This window comes from Symphalangus syndactylus, chromosome 21, assembly GCF_028878055.3.
Source record: "Symphalangus syndactylus isolate Jambi chromosome 21, NHGRI_mSymSyn1-v2.1_pri, whole genome shotgun sequence".
Lineage (NCBI taxonomy): Eukaryota > Metazoa > Chordata > Mammalia > Primates > Hylobatidae > Symphalangus > Symphalangus syndactylus.
In genome coordinates this window covers 42537666-42555229 of record NC_072443.2, presented here as the reverse complement: position 1 = coordinate 42555229, position 17564 = coordinate 42537666, and the positions used below count along the sequence as shown (strand labels likewise).

At 38.2% G+C, this 17564-nt stretch overlaps 1 protein-coding gene across 1 annotated transcript in view; it reads left to right on the top strand.

Annotated features, from left to right (window-relative positions):
- Positions 1-328: 328 nt before the first annotated feature.
- LOC134735446 (uncharacterized) overlaps positions 329-17564 on the top strand; it is a 160966-nt gene continuing 143730 nt past the window's right edge. Inside the window, exons 1-2 of the mRNA XM_063630501.1 lie at positions 329-378; positions 1881-1961. Of these exons, the coding sequence (XP_063486571.1) occupies positions 331-378; positions 1881-1961 (129 nt within the window). The 5' untranslated portion in view covers positions 329-330. The remainder of the gene's footprint in view (positions 379-1880; positions 1962-17564) is intronic.

The following is a 17564-nucleotide window of genomic DNA, read 5'->3' as shown; positions in this document are numbered from 1 at the left end:
ATTTGAAGGAAAAATACTATAGTGACTTTCCTTAGAACTTCATTTTAGAGATGAGGATATTGACTTACACAAAAATCAGGTAATTTATTTAAGGTTATTCAGGAAATTGATAATAATTATGGGGACTGTATTTTTCAATCCAAAACTGAGACCCATAATCTGACAATAATACTCATAATAGGAGTAGTGACAACAACAAACGCAGCAACAATAATCACTGCTGTTAGTTGAACATACACATTGCCAGGCATTATGTAAGGTACATATCATCTTATTTGATCCTTTCAACAACCCTCTATGTGGTCATTTTTTATTCTAACTCTATATATAATGGAGGCACAGACAGAAATCCACTTTATGCATAATAATGGAGCAAAGGTAAGTTGTAAAGCAGACTCTTTCTAGTTCTAAAACTTGGGCCTCACACAGAGGTGTGCTGGAGCCATCTTGTACTGGCTCATGAGTGATGGTTGTTAGCATCTCTTCCAAACTCAGTGTTCAGTGACATCAGGTTAGTTGCTTGAAATCTGCCACAATAGAAGTATTTATACCATGGAAATTGGCCAAGGCTAAATATTAGGGCATGGCTTTCTTTGCCAGAGAGTTGATTGTTAAACATTTACTGACACACCACTGGCTACGTGTGTTTTTACAATATTGTTCTTTTATCAATGAAATGAGATTTTTAAATATCATGATTCTCCTAGAAAATCTGGATCATGTGATTACTATAGTGGTTGGGGAAAAAGCTAAACTAAAATTCAGATGTCTGCACACTCCTGATTTAATGCTCTTTTTGACTTTTCTTGCTGGAATTTATTTTCTTTTATAATCTTAAGTCCACAAGTTATGTTTTAGACAAGGGCTATTTGGTTAAGGAATAGAAACTTACTCAATCCAATGTAAAGTGAAAAGAGAAAATATGTTGAGAAGGTCCAGCGGCACTGTGGGTCTCCATCCCACAGAGTCCTGTAGCAGGAACTGTGTCCTCCTGAGGGAGTGGAACATATAAACTGGAAAATCAGTCCTGAGCACCTTGGCCTCATTGCTCTTGAACTTTTTAGTTTCATGTTGCTGCATCTCTTTGCATGTCCATGTTGACAGACCAGCCATTTCTGCTTCAGAGTGATATAGCCAACACCCTGATTCATTGGTATTCTCATTCCAAGCAAGTGCCACTAGGCTTACTGTTTTGAGCTCCCATTTTCCAGGAGAAAGACACTTAAGCACAGCAAGGGCCAGTTGTCCAATCAGCATGGATAGATGGTGAAAACAGAACATTTTTAAAAGCAAGGCTGTGGAAAGAGGTTTCTTTGAGAAGGCAGGGGTGGCTGGGAAATATTCCTTGTTTTTAGTACAATGACTGGAAAGGGGGAGGTATGAAATACAGAGGAAGAAAAGCTAGATTGTAAGGAATTTGAGGGAAAAATCTGGGTCTTACTTATTTCTAAATATATGACACCTCACCCTGTGTTTGGCATTCCAAAGACACTGAAAATAAAGTCCACGGGTAGCTCTTGTGGATGATTTTCCAAATAGTAAAAAAAATTTTTAAAAAAGTCTCCATAGGGGATTTTTATAATTCTATGTTGCCTCAGCACCCTAATTGTCTCATATCAGAAGCAAGCCTCAATCACCCTGGACACAGCTTCCAGCTGTACACCACAGCCACTGGCTGGCTCAAGCCAGTGGCTGGAAAGAAGAACTTAGAGTCATCTCTCCTGCCTAGCAGGTGGGGCTGTCTGCTTTCCTGCTTCCTTTAAATGAACCACTAGGCATCTGCCCTCAAACTTAAAGTGACCCACAGTCTAATCCCTTATAAATACTGCTAGTCATTGCATGCTTCACTCTCTCTGTTTTTCTTTCTCCTTCTCTCCCAGCCTGACTCTTCATTCCTGCCTTGTGTGACCCAGGGTTGGAGGACTGCCCTCCCAACTCATTATCCTCTTTGTCCAGGAGCTGTAAGTAAAAATCCAAAATTGTTTCTTATTCTGGTGGTGTACTGAATTTATATTTTCCATCTGAAGAAATAGGGGCTACCCTAGACCGGGTTTTCTTCAGGATGCTGGGGAGAACACAGGGTTGGGCTCCCAGAGCTGGAGCAATGGTCAGACAGGCATAAACTGGACATGGGTCAGACGAGAGCCACGGGGATGTCTGCCAGTACAAACAAGTTTCCCGTGTGAGAAACTGTCTGGTCACAAGTTGAACAAGTAGCCATTAGACTGTCTGCCAGGCAAAAGAAGGATCCTGTGAGAGGCACACTGTAAACGCCCAAGTTTGGCTCCCCTTTATTTCCCATTAAGGCAGCATTGCTCACAGCTCTGATACTGGAACCCCTATTTAGCTGAGGGCTCCGAAAACTGTTTCTTCAAAAGAGAAAATAGAAGGCTAGTAAATAATTCTATAAACAAAACCATTCTAGTGGTCAATACAGATTATTACCGATGAGATCCATACGGGTCATCAAAGGGATTATGATGTCATTTTCAACACCCAGCTGTAACCTTCAGTTGGAAGTCCAGTTCAACATAAAAGTTTACCATTTTCAAATCCCCTCTCACACTTCTTTACCCCCTTACAAGGTTATGACTAAAAGCAGAACCATTTAAAATAATCATTTTATGAAATTACATGAAAATAGAAGAAATCATGTCCAAATTGAGGAAAATGACCATGTTTTTCATATCCCATCTTCAGAAAATAGCTTTTAAAATAAGTGGTATACCATCCTTACTTTTTTCTAGTTAATGAGGAACAAAATATGTGCCCTCAGGATCAGGAGCCCTAGAGTTCAAATGATCAATGCAATTGTAAAAAATTCTTACCCTGCGTGTTGAACTTAAAATCTCATAAGAAAAGATTTTATTTGTGCTATTAGAATGTTACTGCCTAAAGCCTTCACTTTTCCAGAAAGTATTGTTAAGATTTAAAATAATTGCAATAAAAACAAGTCTACATTTTTCAAAGTTTGAAGAATGGTGGCTTGGTCTGAGAATTTGAATTTATTTTTTACTCTTTTCATTGTATGAATTTATTAATACTTTACCTTTAAAATGCAATGAATATAATTCAACTGTTAATTTTGCAAGAACTGATTTTTTACTCTGAGCACATCTACTCACAGCACATCTTGCTTTTAACTTCCATGTAACATAACCTTTTGTGCTTAAGCAACTCTTCTAGTGACATTATCACCATCTCACTAAGTTTATTCTTATATGGAATTGCAGCCTGCTAGGAACTGGAGGAGGTACGTTCTGGTTGACTTGTTTTAAGATCAGATAAAACAATCGATTACTCTATTCTTTCTAACTTATCTTCCTCTTCCTCTTTCTTTTGTTTCCACCTTTCCCTTGCCAGGTGTGAGACAGATGGTCATGCAGTGGAGAATAAACAAGGACCCTTTAATCCAGCTGGTGCTCTGCTTATCTCATTTGTGGTGCATGTATTCAGCTACCAGTGGGAATCCAGGGGACTGTGTGGTAAGGATGAGTGGGGTCATATGCTGGGCTGACTTTTTTCCCAGGACACAGTGGAATGGCCATGCAAGTTGTTAAAATACTAAAATATTTTTGCACTGGTTGATAAATAGCAACTGGTTAGGGCCCCTTAACACTAAGCTGTTCCCTTCACCCACCACCCTGGATTCCTGTGTCCCAACTCTGGGATATTTGGACTGCCTTCCCACATCCAGCTGGATTGATACCTGGTACAAAAAGAAGCCTTAGGACTTCTTTTACTTCTTTTTAAAAGACTTGTATCTATTTGTTTTTATCCTATATGCAACCCAACTAATTCTTACATATGTTAGAATAGTAGTTGTTTTAGTCCATTTTGCATTCCTATAAAGGAATACCTGAGACTGGGTAATTTATAAAGAAAAGAGGTTTGTTTGGCTCACAGTTCTGCAGGCTGTACAAGCATGGCATCAACATCTGCTCAGCTTCTGGTGAGGCCTCAAGAAGCTTTTACTCTTGGCAGAAGGCAAAGGTAGGGCAGGCATGTCACATGGTGAGAGAGGAAAAAAAGAGAAGAGGGATGCCAAGCTCTTTTAAACAACCAGCTCTTGCCTGAATTAATAGAGTGAAAGCTCATTTATTCCCACAGGGAAAGCACCAAGCCATTCATGAAGGATCCACCCCATGACACTAACACATCCCAGCAGGCCTCACCTCCAACATTGAGGATCACATTTCAACAAGAGTTTTAGAAGGGACAAATATCCATATTGTATCAGTAGTCAAAAGCACAATTTCTGGTGTTATGAAATCTCTCTCTCTATATATATGTGTGCATGTGTGTGTGTACACACATAGACACAGTATACATATATGCAAATCTCAGCCTGGCTGTGGACCAAGTTCCTTAATTTTCTTATTTTATTTTTATTTTTTTGAGACAGAGTCTTGCTCTGTAGCCCACGCTGGAGTGCAGTGGTGCTATCTTGGCTCACTGCAAGATCTGCCTCCCTGGTTCATGCCATTCTCCTGCCTCAGCCACCTGAGTAGCTGGGGCTACAGGCACCCACCACCACACCTGACTGATTTTTTTTTTTTTAATATATTTTTAGTAGAGACAGAGTTTCACCGTGTTAGCCAGGATGGTCTCGATCTCCTGACCTTGTGATCTGCCCACCTCGGCCTCCCAAAGTGCTGGGATTACAGGCGTGAGCCACCACACCTGGCCCAAGTTCCTTAATTTTCTTGAACCTCAGTATCTTCAATTATAAAATGTAAAATGTAATATTTGTCTTGCAGAGTTGTTGAGATGATTAAGTGAAATAATACATGTAAAGTGTTAGCAATGTTCCTGGCAACAAGTAAATTTAACATTCATTATGATTATCACTGTTTTCATGCTTGAAGGCAGCTCTGTGAAATGTGTTCATCTCTATCCAGCTGCCCAGAAATCAAGGTTGAGATTGTCAACATTAAGCATTCTTCCTTACTCTGAAATCTAATTCAAAACTCACAAGAGTTTAGTTCAATATCTAATATATTTTACTTATTGAAATTTTCTTATTTTTTAAAGGTTTCATTGCAACAATTCCTGAAACTTCTGCATGTCAATGCCTCATTACACATGCACAACTCCTCTTCACACATTCTTTTTTCTTCTGTGTGCTTATTGCGAGCCATGCCCACTCCCACTTCCCTCTTATGGTTTACCTATTTTCTCCCTCCTGGAATTCTCTTTCCATTAATTCTAATCTTTATGATTTAAGGCCACTGTAAATTCCTGTCTCCTCTGGAAAAGCCTCCCCAAATATCCAGTCTCAATAATGTCTTCTCTTTTGGCCTTTAGCAGAATTTATAGCTTTGGATCCTCACTTTAAAACCAATTCACTCCATTGTTTCCAGTGAGTCTTTTCTTTACAACTAGATTGTACATGTCTTGAAGGCACGGACCTGAGTTTAGGCAGTCATAGGAAGTATCATAACGGGGCTTTAATGGCCAAGCATTTTTTTGAGAGGTCACAAGGAATATGGGCTTTCCAAAATATAAAAGCATTTTAGACAGAGAAGGGAAAAATATTTCTTAAAAGTTGATAAGCAAAGCAGAGTACGTTAAAACAAAACAAAACAAAAACCCCTTCTTGGAATTAGAGAGGATGGAGAAAGATGGCTGAATAGAAGGCTTCACCAGTTGTCCCCAGCCTGGTCCCTGCAAGGACACCAAGTAAACAACTATCTACATGGAAAAAACACTTTCATAAAAACAGAAAACCTGATGAGCATTCACAGTACCTGATTTTAACTTTTTAACTTCCTATCACTGAAAGATACACTGAAAAGGTGGAAAGAACAGTCTGGAGTCGTCATGGACACCACTCCCCCCCACCCTCTGCAATCCCCATTGCAGAGTCTTGGTGCAGAGAACATCTTTGAGCACTGAGGGAGGAAGAACACAGCAATCGTGAGGCATTAAACTCAGTGCTATCCTGTTAGAGCAGAAGCAAAAACGCGAACAAACTCCGCTGATGCCTTCCCACAAAGGGAACTTTGGAACCAGCCTTAGCCAGAGGGGAATTGTAAATCTCAGTGACTGTTGGAGCTTGAGTGCCTGCAAACCTTGCCACAGAGGGCTCCAGTGCACTGTGTCTCCAAGTAAACGTGAAAGGCTAGCCTGTAAGGACTGCAACTCTTAGGCAAGTCCTAGTACTGAACCAGGCCCCGAGGCAGTGGACAGTGGACAGCGGGGAAGGGGATGCGACCTACTGAGACATCAGCTGGGACAGACAAGAGAGTGCTGGCGTCTCCCCTCCTCTAACCCTAGGCTGCAGAGCTTGAGGGTCCAAAAGAGACACATTTTTTCCGCTTCAGGAGAGGAGGGGGAAGAGTGCGGAGGACTTTGTCTTGCATCTTGGATACCAGCTCAGCCACAGCAGGATAGGGCACCAGGTAGAGTCGTGAGGCCCCATTCTAGGCCCTAGATTACAGATGAGATTTTTAGACACATCCTGGGCCAGAAGGGAACCCACTGCCTTGAAGGAAAGGACCCAGTCCTGGCAGCATTCATCATCTGCTAACTGAAGAGCCCTGGGCCCTGAATAACCAGCATTGATATCCAGGTACTAAGTTGAGGGCCTTGGGTGTGTCTCTGAGACTTGCTGGGCTTCAGGTGAGACTCAGTACATTACCCATATGTATAAAATATTATTAGAGCTGAAGAGAGAGATAGGACCACATACAATAATAGTGGGAGACTTCAAGACCCCACTTTCAGCATTAGATAGATCTCCCAGATAGAAAATCAACACACATCAGACTGCACTAAAGACCACATGGATCTAATAGATATTTACAGAACGTTTCATCCAAGAGCTGCAGAATACACATCCTTTTTCTCAGCATGTAAATCATTCTCAAGGATAGACCATATGTTAGGTCACAAAACAAGTCTTTAAACATTAAAAAAATTGAAATAATATCAAGCATCTTCTCTGACCACAATGAAATAAAAGTAGAAATTAATAAGAAGAGGAATTTTGGAAACTATACAAATACATGGAAATTAAAGAATATGCTCTTGAATGACCATTGTGTTAATGAAGAAATTAAGATGGAAATTAAAAACTTTCTTGAAACAATTGATAATGGAAACACAACATACCAAAACCTACGGGATACAGCAAAAGCACTAAGAGGTAAGTTTATAGCTATAAGTGTCTACATTTTAAGAAGAAAAACTCCAAATGAACAATCTAACAATGATCTTAAAGAACTAGAAAAGAAAGAGTAAACCAAACTCAGAATGAGTAGAGGAAACGAAAGAAAAAAGATCAGGGCAGAAATAAATGAAACTGAAATAAAAAAATCCAAAGGACAATGAAACAAAAAGTTTGTTTGTAGAAAAGTTAAACAAAAGCGACAAACCTTTAGCCAGACTAAGAAAAAAAGAGAGAAGATACAAATAAATAAAAATGAGAAATGAAAAAGGAGACATTCCAATTCATAGTGGCTACTATGAGCAACTGTATGACAATAAGTTGGAAAATCGAGAAGAAATGGACAAATTCCTAGATATACACAACTTTCCAAGGTTGAACTTGGAAGAAATCCAAAAGCTGAACAGACCAATCACAAATAATGAGATTGAAGCCATAATAAAAAGTCTCCCAGTAAAGAAAAGCCTGGGACCTCATGGCTTTGCTGCTGAATTCTACCAAACATTTAAAGAACTAATAGCAATTCAATTGAACCTATTCCAAAAAATAGAGGAGGGGATACTTCCAAACTCATTCTACGAGGCTAATATTACTTTGATACCAAACCAGACAAAGACACATCAACAAAAGAAAATGATAGCTCAATATCTGCATGAATATTAATGCAAAAATTCTCAACAAAATACTAGCAAACCAAATTCAACAATGTATTAGAAAGATTGGTTTTTTGAAAAGATCAACAAAATTGATAGACTGCTAGCAAGACTAATAAAGAAGAAAAGAGAGAAGAATCAAATAGATGCAATAAAAAATGACAAAGGGGATATCACCACCGATCCCACAGAAATACAAACTACCATCAGAGAATACTATAAACACCTCTACACAAATAAACTAGAAAATCTAGAAGAAATGGACAATTTCCTTGACACATACACCCTCCCAGGAGTAAACCAGGAAGAAGTTGAATCTCTGAATAGACCAATAACAGGCTCTGAAGTTGAGGCAATAATTAATAGCTTACCAACCAAAAAAAGTCCAGGACCAGATAGATTCACAGCTGAATTCTACCAGAGGTACAAGGAGGAATGAGTACCATTCCTTCTGAAACTATTCCAATCAATAGAAAAAGAAGGAATCCCCCCTAACTCATTTTATGAGGCCAGCATCATCCTGATACCAAAGCCTGGCAGAGACACAACAAAAAAAGAGAATTTTAGACCAATATCCTTGATGAACATTGATGCAAAAATCCTCAATAAAATACTGGCAAACCAAATCCAGCAGCATATCAAAAAGCTTATCCACCATGATCAAGTGGGCTTTATCCCTGGGATGCAAGGCTGGTTCAACACATGCAAATCAATAAATGTAATTCAGCATATAAACAGAACCAAAGACAAAAACCACATGATTATCTCAATAAATGCAGAAAAGCCCTTTGACAGAATTCAACAACCCTTCATGCTAAAAACTCTCAATAAATTAGGTATTGATGGGACGTATCTCAAAACAATAAGAGTTATCTATGACAAACCCACAGCCAATATCATACTGAATGGACAAAAACTGGAAGCATTCCCTTTGAAAACTGGCACAAGACAGGGATGCCCTCTCTTGCCACTCCTATTCAACATAGTGTTGGAAGTTCTGGCCAGGGCAATCAGGCAAGAGAAGGAAATAAAGGGTATTCAATTAGGAAAAGAGGAAGTCAAATTGTCCCTGTTTGCAGATGACATGATTGTATATCTAGAAAACCCCATTGTCTCAGCCCAAAATCTCCTTAAGCTGATAAGCAACTTCAGCAAAGTCTCAGGATACAAAATCAATGGCAAAAATTACAAGCATTCTTGTACACCAATAACAGACAAACAGAGCCAAATCATGAGTGAAGTCCCATTCACAATTGCTGCAAAGATAATAAAATACCTAGGAATCCAACTTACAAGGGATGTGAAGGACCTCTTCAAGGAGAACTACAAACCACTACTCAACGAAATAAAAGAGGATACAAACAAATGGAAGAACATTCCATGCTCATGGGTAGGAAGAATGAATATTGTGAAAATGGCCATACTGCCCAAGGTAATTTATAGATTCAATGCCATCCCCATCAAGCTACCAATGACTTTCTTCACAGAATTGGAAAAAACTACTTTAAAGTTCATATGGAACCAAAAAGGATCCTGCATTGCCAAGTCAATCCTAAGCCAAAAGAACAAAGCTGGAGGCATCACGCTACCTGACTTCAAGCTATACTACAAGGCTACAGTAACCAAAACAGCATGGTACTGGTACCAAAACAGAGATATAGACCAATGGAACAGAACAGAGCCCCCAGAAATGATGCCGCATATCTACAACTATCTGATCTTTGACAAACCTGACAAAAACAAGCAATGGGGAAAGGATTCCCTATTTAATAAATGGTACTGGGAAAACTGGCTAGCCATATGTAGAAAGCTGAAACTGGATCCCTTCCTTACACCTTATACAAAAATTAATTCAAGATGGATTAAAGACTTACATGTTAGACCTAAAACCATAAAAACCCTAGAAGAAAACCTAGGCAATACCATTCAGGATATAGGCATGGGCAAGGACTTCATGTCTAAAACACCAAAAGCAATAGCAACAAAAGCCAAAATTGACAAATGGGATCTCATTAAACTAAAGAGCTTCTGCATAGCAAAAGAAACTACCATCAGGGTGAACAGGTAACCTACAGAATGGGAGAAAATTTTTGCAACCTACTCATCTGACAAAGGGCTAATATCTAGAATCTACAATGAACTCAAACAAATTTACAAGAAAAAAACAACCCCATCAAAAAGTGGGCAAAGGAGATGAACAGACACTTCTCAAAGGAAGACATTTATGCAGCGAAAAAACACATGAAAAAATGCTCATCATCACTGGCCATCAGAGAAATGCAAATCAAAACCACAGTGAGATACCATCTCACACCAGTTAGAATGGCCATCATTCAAAAGTCAGGAAACAACAGGTGCTGGAGAGGATGTGGAGAAATAGGAACACTTTTACACTGTTGGTGGGACTGTAAACTAGTTCAACCATTGTGGAAGTCAGTGTGGCGATTCCTCAGGGATCTAGAGCTAGAAATACCATTTGACCCAGCCATCCCATTACTGGCTATATACCCAAAGGATTATAAATCATGCTGCTATAAAGACACATGCACACGTATGTTTATTGAGGCACTATCCACAACAGCAAAGACTTGGAACCAGCCCAAATGTCCAACAATGATAGACTGGATTAAGAAAATGTGGCACATATACACCATGGAATAGTATGCAGCCATAAAAAATGATGAGTTCATGTCCTTTGTAGGGACATGGATGAAGCTGGAAACTATCATTCTCAGCAAACTATCATGAGGACAAAAAACCAAGCACCACATGTTCTCACTCACAGGTGGGAATTGAACAAGGAGAACACATGGACACAGGAAAGGGAACATCACACACTGTGGACTGTTGTTTGGTGGGGGGGAGGGGGGAGGGATAGCATTAGGAGATATACCTAATGCTAAATGATGAGTTAATGGGTGCAGCACACCAACATGGCACATGTATACATATGTAAGAAACCTGCACATTGTGCACATGTACCCTAAAATTTAAAGTATAATAATAATAAAATTAAAAAGAAACCATCAATCTTTAAAATAGCATAAATAACATCAACAATCCTTCCCTATGTGTATATAAAATAAAAAAAAAAAGAAAGATTAGTCATCATGACCAAGGAGGATTCCTCCCAGGGATGTAAGGATGGTTCAACTTATGCAAATCAATGAATGCGATACATCATATCAACAGAATGAAGGATAAAAATAATATGATCATTTCAACTGATGCTAGAAAAGCATTTGATAAAATTAGACATCCCTTCATAATAAAATTCCTCAAAAAACTGGGGATAGAAGGAACATATCTCAACATAATAAAAGCCATATGCAATAGAGCCATAGTATCATACTGAATGGGGAAAAAGTGAAAACCTTTGCTCTAAAACCTGGAACATTACAAGGATGCCCACCATCAGCACTGTTATTCGACATAGTACTGAAAGTCCTAGCTAAAGCAGTCAGACAAGAGAAAAAAATAAAGTGCATCCAAACTGGAAAGGAAGAAGTCAAATTATCTTTGTTTGCAGATGATATTGTCTTATTTGGAAAAACCTAAAGATTCCATAAGAAAACTATTAGAATTGATAAACAAATTTAGTAAAGTTGCAGGATGCAGTATCAACATACAAAAATCAGTAGCATTTCTAAATGCCAAGAGTGAACTATGTAAAAAAGAAATTTAAAAAGTAATCCCATTTATAGTAGTCACAAATAAAATTACATACCTGGAACTAACCAGAAAAGCTAAATATCTCTGTAATGAAAACTATGAAACATTGAATGAAAGAAATTAAAGAGGACACCAAAAAATGGAAAAATATTCTATGTTCATGGATTGGAAGAATAAATATTGTTATAATGTCCATAATACCCAAAGTAATATACAGATTCAATGTAATCCCTATGAAAATCCAATGACATTCTTCACAGATATAGAAAAAAAATCTTAAAATGTATATGGAACCACAAAACACCCAGAATAGCCAAAACTATCCTAAGCCAAAAGAAAAAATTAGAGGAATCCCATTACCTGACTTCAAATTATACTACAGAGATACAGTAACCAAAACAGCATGGTACTGACATAAAAACAGATACATAAACCAATGGGCTAGAATAGAGAATGCAGAAACAAATCCACACACCTACAGTGAACTCATTTTTAACAAAGGTGCCAAGAACATACACTGAGGAAAAGACAATCTCTTCAGTAAATGGGAAAACTGAATCGATATGCAGAAGAATAAAACTATACCCCTATTGCTTCATATACAGAAACTAAATCAAAATGGACCAAAGACTTAAATCTGGCCAGGTGTGGTGGCTCACGCCTGTGACTTCGGGAGGCCAAGGTGGGTGGATCACCTGAGGTCAGGAGTTTGAGACCAGCCTGGCCAACATGGTGAAGCCTCATCTCTACTAAGAATACAAAAAATTAGCCGAGCATGGTGGTGGACACCTGTAATCCCAGCTACTCAGGAGGCTGAGGCAGGAGAATCACTTGAACCCAGGAGGCAGAGGTTGCAGTGAGCCAATATTGTGCCATTGCACTCCAGCCTAGGTAACATGCGTGAAACGGTCTCAAAAAAAAAAAAAAAAAAATAATAAAAGTCTTCAATCTAAGACCTCAGAGTCACTTTAGGTCATCTCCAGAGGGAAAGAAATCAGAAATATTCCCAGAATATTACCAAATGCATGTCTTAGAATTAAGTCTTCTCAGACTTAATGGACTTGATATGGGTCTAGTGTCCCTCCCTGAACCAGTCACAGTGGCCAGGGGGATGGAGTGTGCTGACTGGCTTAATCTAATTTGTGTGCTATCCTCTGATATCTTGGGTTGGAGTCAGGTTCACTCAAAATACATAGGTTAGGATTGGGGAGTACAGATCCTTAAGCAAAGGAAACTCTTGTTATCACAAGAAAGGAGTGTATGCTGACAGGAATGTGTCCTATAGCTATTGATTCTTTCTTTATTCCATACTATTTACATACCACCTCAGAATGGACAAGTCTTTGTGTTGGTACTTTTACTCTAACAGTAGAGAATTTTCATTATTTCATGACCACCCAGAATTTGGACTTTAGTTGCAAAACTTCATAAACTATGTTTCTGTGTTCTTAATTTGCTGCTATGTAGATTGCACAACATCAAAATGAAGGGTGCTTGAGCAAAAGGCAGAGACCTTGTCTATTTGCTTCTCTGTTTTGTCTCCAGTACTTAGTAGTTTTTCAGTAAGTACTTATAGACAAAATGGAGATTTCCTCTCCTTCCGTGCACTTCCTGCAAAAGGTGTGATTCTTATTACCCAGGAATGTGTCCTTTTTTTCTCAGCCGTTCTGGGAGAAGGTGGTAAGTAGTAAGAGCTTTGTAGACAGCCTTGATCTTTGTTGGGAAGAATACACTTCTAGGGAATGCTACTTGAAGAGTGCCTGCTTTATGTGAAAGTTACTGACTATAGGTTACTTTGTATGTCTCACACATAACAGATATTTCCTTTTCTTGTAGCTTCTCTGGGGTTTCATTATTTAACTTGCTCATGCCCATTGACCGTGAGCTACTATTAGCTGGGCCCTAATATCCATTGGTATGAAGAATAGTTTTGTAGTGGCACTAATGGTTTTTCTAGATTTGACGGAAAGAAGAAAATGAGACTTTGCACTTCTGAACCTATTGCCAGTAGATACCACTGTTTATATACAGATTTTGTGTGTGTGTGTGTGTGTGTGTGTGTGTCATTCTTACTGTTTTATATAATTTTCTTCCAGGTAAAAATCATAGGGCAATAAAGGAGTATTGGAAGAGAATTGCAGTTTTTATCCAAAGGCTAGAAATTTATGGATGTTTCTTTGATTTTTGATTGTGTAGACCTTACAATTGGCAAACCTAGAATGAGCCACAAAGTGGCAAACTGAGGTCTCTTTTCTTGATGTGTAGCATCCCTTACCTGGATATGGCACATCATGGTTCACAGGACTCTCGTACATCAGTGCACTTGTTCCTTCAATCCTTATTAATAGTAGTGTGAGGTAGCCAGGGCAGGGATGCTCATTTTACCCAGTGAGGAAACTGAGATTTAGACAGAAGTGACATTATTTACCAAAACTTCACAGTTTATAGTATACAGAACTGGATCAAATTCAGTCTTCTAGCCAGGTTTCCTAGCCTAGAAGCTTTTCCAGATTAGGTGTCTCATCTTTAGAATTAATTGTAAACCCCCGAAGGAAGGGCCTTGTTGACATTCACTCTGCAGTTCTTATGGAATCACCCTTAGCTGTCTATGCATCCACACTGGAGTCTCAGCTTCCACACTGAATTTGAAGCAACTGGAATTTTCACTAGGAAGTTCTGCAGAGTGCCAGGGAAGACCCACTTTTCTTCATCATCATCACCTGCAGTGTAACATTTTTGAGCTGACTGTCTTCCATATCTGTTCACAAGCCCGGTGCACTCTTCCTTTCTTTGTGGGACCTTTAGGCCTCCTTTTATCATGAGGCTGACTTGAATGAAAGAGATGAGTAGCAATACATATTTACACTCTGCAGTCTAAGGGGTTTCCCAGCTTACCAACATCCAGGGAAATAGGTTGATTCATTTAGTTTTATATTTTTTAATCAGTATGAAAATATTAAAAAATACATTACTGAAAATTTAGAAAATTGACTGTATTTTTCCTTATTCATATTGTCAGAGTATTAATAAGCATACATGCATATTATATTTTACTTTCCATTTAATTTTTTAGAAGTGTTTTTACACATTTCAACACAGTCATCACTGAGTACCTACTATTTGTGAGGTGCTGATCTAGGCTGTTTTTAATGGTCTTTTTAGTCGATAAACTATAATTTACTCAACCATTCATCTATACATGTACATTGTTTCTGATTTTTCCACTATTGTGAATGGAAGGGCAATGCACATATTTGGAGATACAGTTTTTTCTATACTTTTATTAAGATAGATTTTAGTAAGTGGAATTACTGGGTCAAAGAGCATGAGTATTTTCATGGCCATTAGTACTTATTGTAAATTGCTTTCCAGAGCTAGTTTTCAAATTTACACTGCTATCAGTATTGTATAAAAATATCAATTTCACGGGACCCTCAAGAGCATCTGATTTTATCATTTTAAAAAATGCTAAGAGGCAAAGAATGATGTTATGTTTTTTCTTTTTTTTTTTTAAACTTGCATTTTGTTGCTTAACCTGGGAAGGCTGAACATTTTTTGCATATTGTGTTTTTTAGTTTATATGTGAATTGCCTATTTTCTTTTTAGGGTACTAGATTTATAAACGGTGTCATTGCAGGTTAAATTAAATAGCCGCAGCAGCCAGGTTCTTGAAAATGACCAGCCCTCTCATGTGACAATTTTGTTTCCTTCCCTTGTCCTCACCTTATTGCAGGCTAGTAGAACAGCGGCATTGTTGCATCTATTTCCACAAAGATGTTAATGGTCCCTTTTCCCTCTGCTTTGACAAAGCAGCTGTGAAGGAGCCAGGATGCCAGCATGCAGGAACTGCCACAGGAAAAAAACCCACGGTGGTAGGAAATTACCCTAATAGGGTGAAAATTAGGAAACGACCCATGGCATAGCCTGTTTCCAGGATACGGGCAGTATTTTCATGCCTTAGCAATTATTCTCTTAGAATCAATTTGGTGGTTCTTTTAAAAAAATTAGATTTGAACTTGAAGAGGGTTAAAGAGAAAAGGATAAAAGCTTGGAAAATATTTAATTTTGTTTAATAAAGAAAACATTCTTGTCTTCGCTATTCAATAGAAAATGTAGCTCTTTTAAACTTTTCCTTGGTATTTCTTATTTTGTGTAAAAACAAATAATATCATTTTAGCTTATACATGTTGGAGCTCAGGTAGAGGTAGACACCTGCAGAAGGAAAGAATCAAAGCCTTTTTATTGTTCATTTGCAGAAAAAGTACAAGGGCTGTCAGGCCACTGATTGGTGGTGATGTTTTGGTGCCCAAGAGGTAGCTGTCCTGGGGCTGGAGGGGTAGAGTGGAGGATGCTAAATAGCCACTGCTTCAGCAATTGAGGAGCTGGCGTGTGTGCAGCCACCTGCTTCTGTGTCAGGAGTGCAGAGCCTGAGTCTCTTAATGCTTTTCCTCCTCATGCCCCAGTCACTTTCTTACACATCTACCCTTAAAACTTCCGTAGAAAGGGCCATTCAGTTGTCTCTATTTCAGTAACCCTCTTTTTTGCTTTGAGTTATAAGTCTTGGATTGACTAAGGAATCTGGCAAGCACTGAAAAACTATTCTTTTTTATGGAGAAAGTTCATTAGTTATTTGTTATCTCATTTTCATTCCATGCACCTTTTTTTTTTTTGGCACATGATAAATCTGAGTTAAACATGGAAACAGTTTTCATTTAAGGGTATGGCCTTACATGAAGGGTATTCAAAAACTCTTCTTTCTTCTCTTATTCACGTAGAAGAAGTAGGAAGAAAGAAGTGGATTTGTCAACTGAATTAGAGCTTTTTGAGATCTTTCAAGTTCTTTAGTTGACCAATCCACTTGGTTGGCTAAAGGTATAGATATTTAGCAGAGGAAAGCAACAACTAGTAGTACGTGGCAAACTCTTGGGGGCAAGGTCATGCTTTGCTCAACTCTGGACTCTTCATTCTTGGCACAGAGGAGACACTCAGCACCTGTTTATTGAGCTGAAGTAAGTACCACGAAAAGCAGCTTCTCTTTTATTCTCTGAAGCTTCCTTCTGAGGACAAGTAGACTGCCATTAGTGTATTCAATAGACTCAATTTAATTTTAATGAATTCGTAGAAATTCTGCCCATTCATAGCATCATCAGTTTCAGAGTTTGAAGAGATCTTGGAGCTCAGTGTCTCTACACTTCCCTCTATAATTGTCAGGACTCAGCCACAAAAGAGACTAAAAATCTAGAAACAATGGGTAGAACTAACAAGCTGGGATTTAATAGAGATTCAGTCAGCACTCTGTAAACATTTTTTGAACATATTCTGTGTGAAAAGCTAGTTGAGAATGAGATTTCAAAAGCCCTTGATCTCAGTTTCTTAAACACAAATAATAGAGGTAGATTTAAAGTCTGTCTTCAGTTTTACAAAAGAAAACAATCAATAGCATGTATTCATTCATTTATTCATGTCAATTATATTTATTATTCATTCATTGGCAAAGTCAATATAGGCACTGTAGATGATGGAAAAGACGTGACTAAGTGGAAAAGACCCAGGGGTTTTTGTCAACCAACCCAGCTTGAATGCTTCCGGGGTGGGTCATATATTTTAAAATAGCTCCCTAAAAACTTCCTGTTAAATATATTTTAATTTTTGTAGGTACATAGTAGGTGTACATATTTATGGTGTACATAAGATGTTTTGGTATAGACATGCCATGTGAAATAAGCACATCATGGAGAACGGGGTATCCATCCCTTGAGCATTTTTTTTTAGTTATAAACAAGTTACATTCTTTAAGTTATTTTAAAATATACAATTAAGTTATTATTGACTATAGTCACCCTGTTGTGCTAGCAAATGTTAGCTTTTATTCAATCTTTCTAATCATTTTTTGGTACCCATTAATCGTCTCCACCTCCCATATATCCTACTTCTACCATGTGAAAACTATAGAGAAATTACAATTTATTTCCACATTATAACTTTGTGAATACTTGTCTGAAATCCCTGCTTATCTTTAAAAACTTAGTTGAGTATCGCCTCCTCTATGAAGCCTCTGTAAAGCTCCT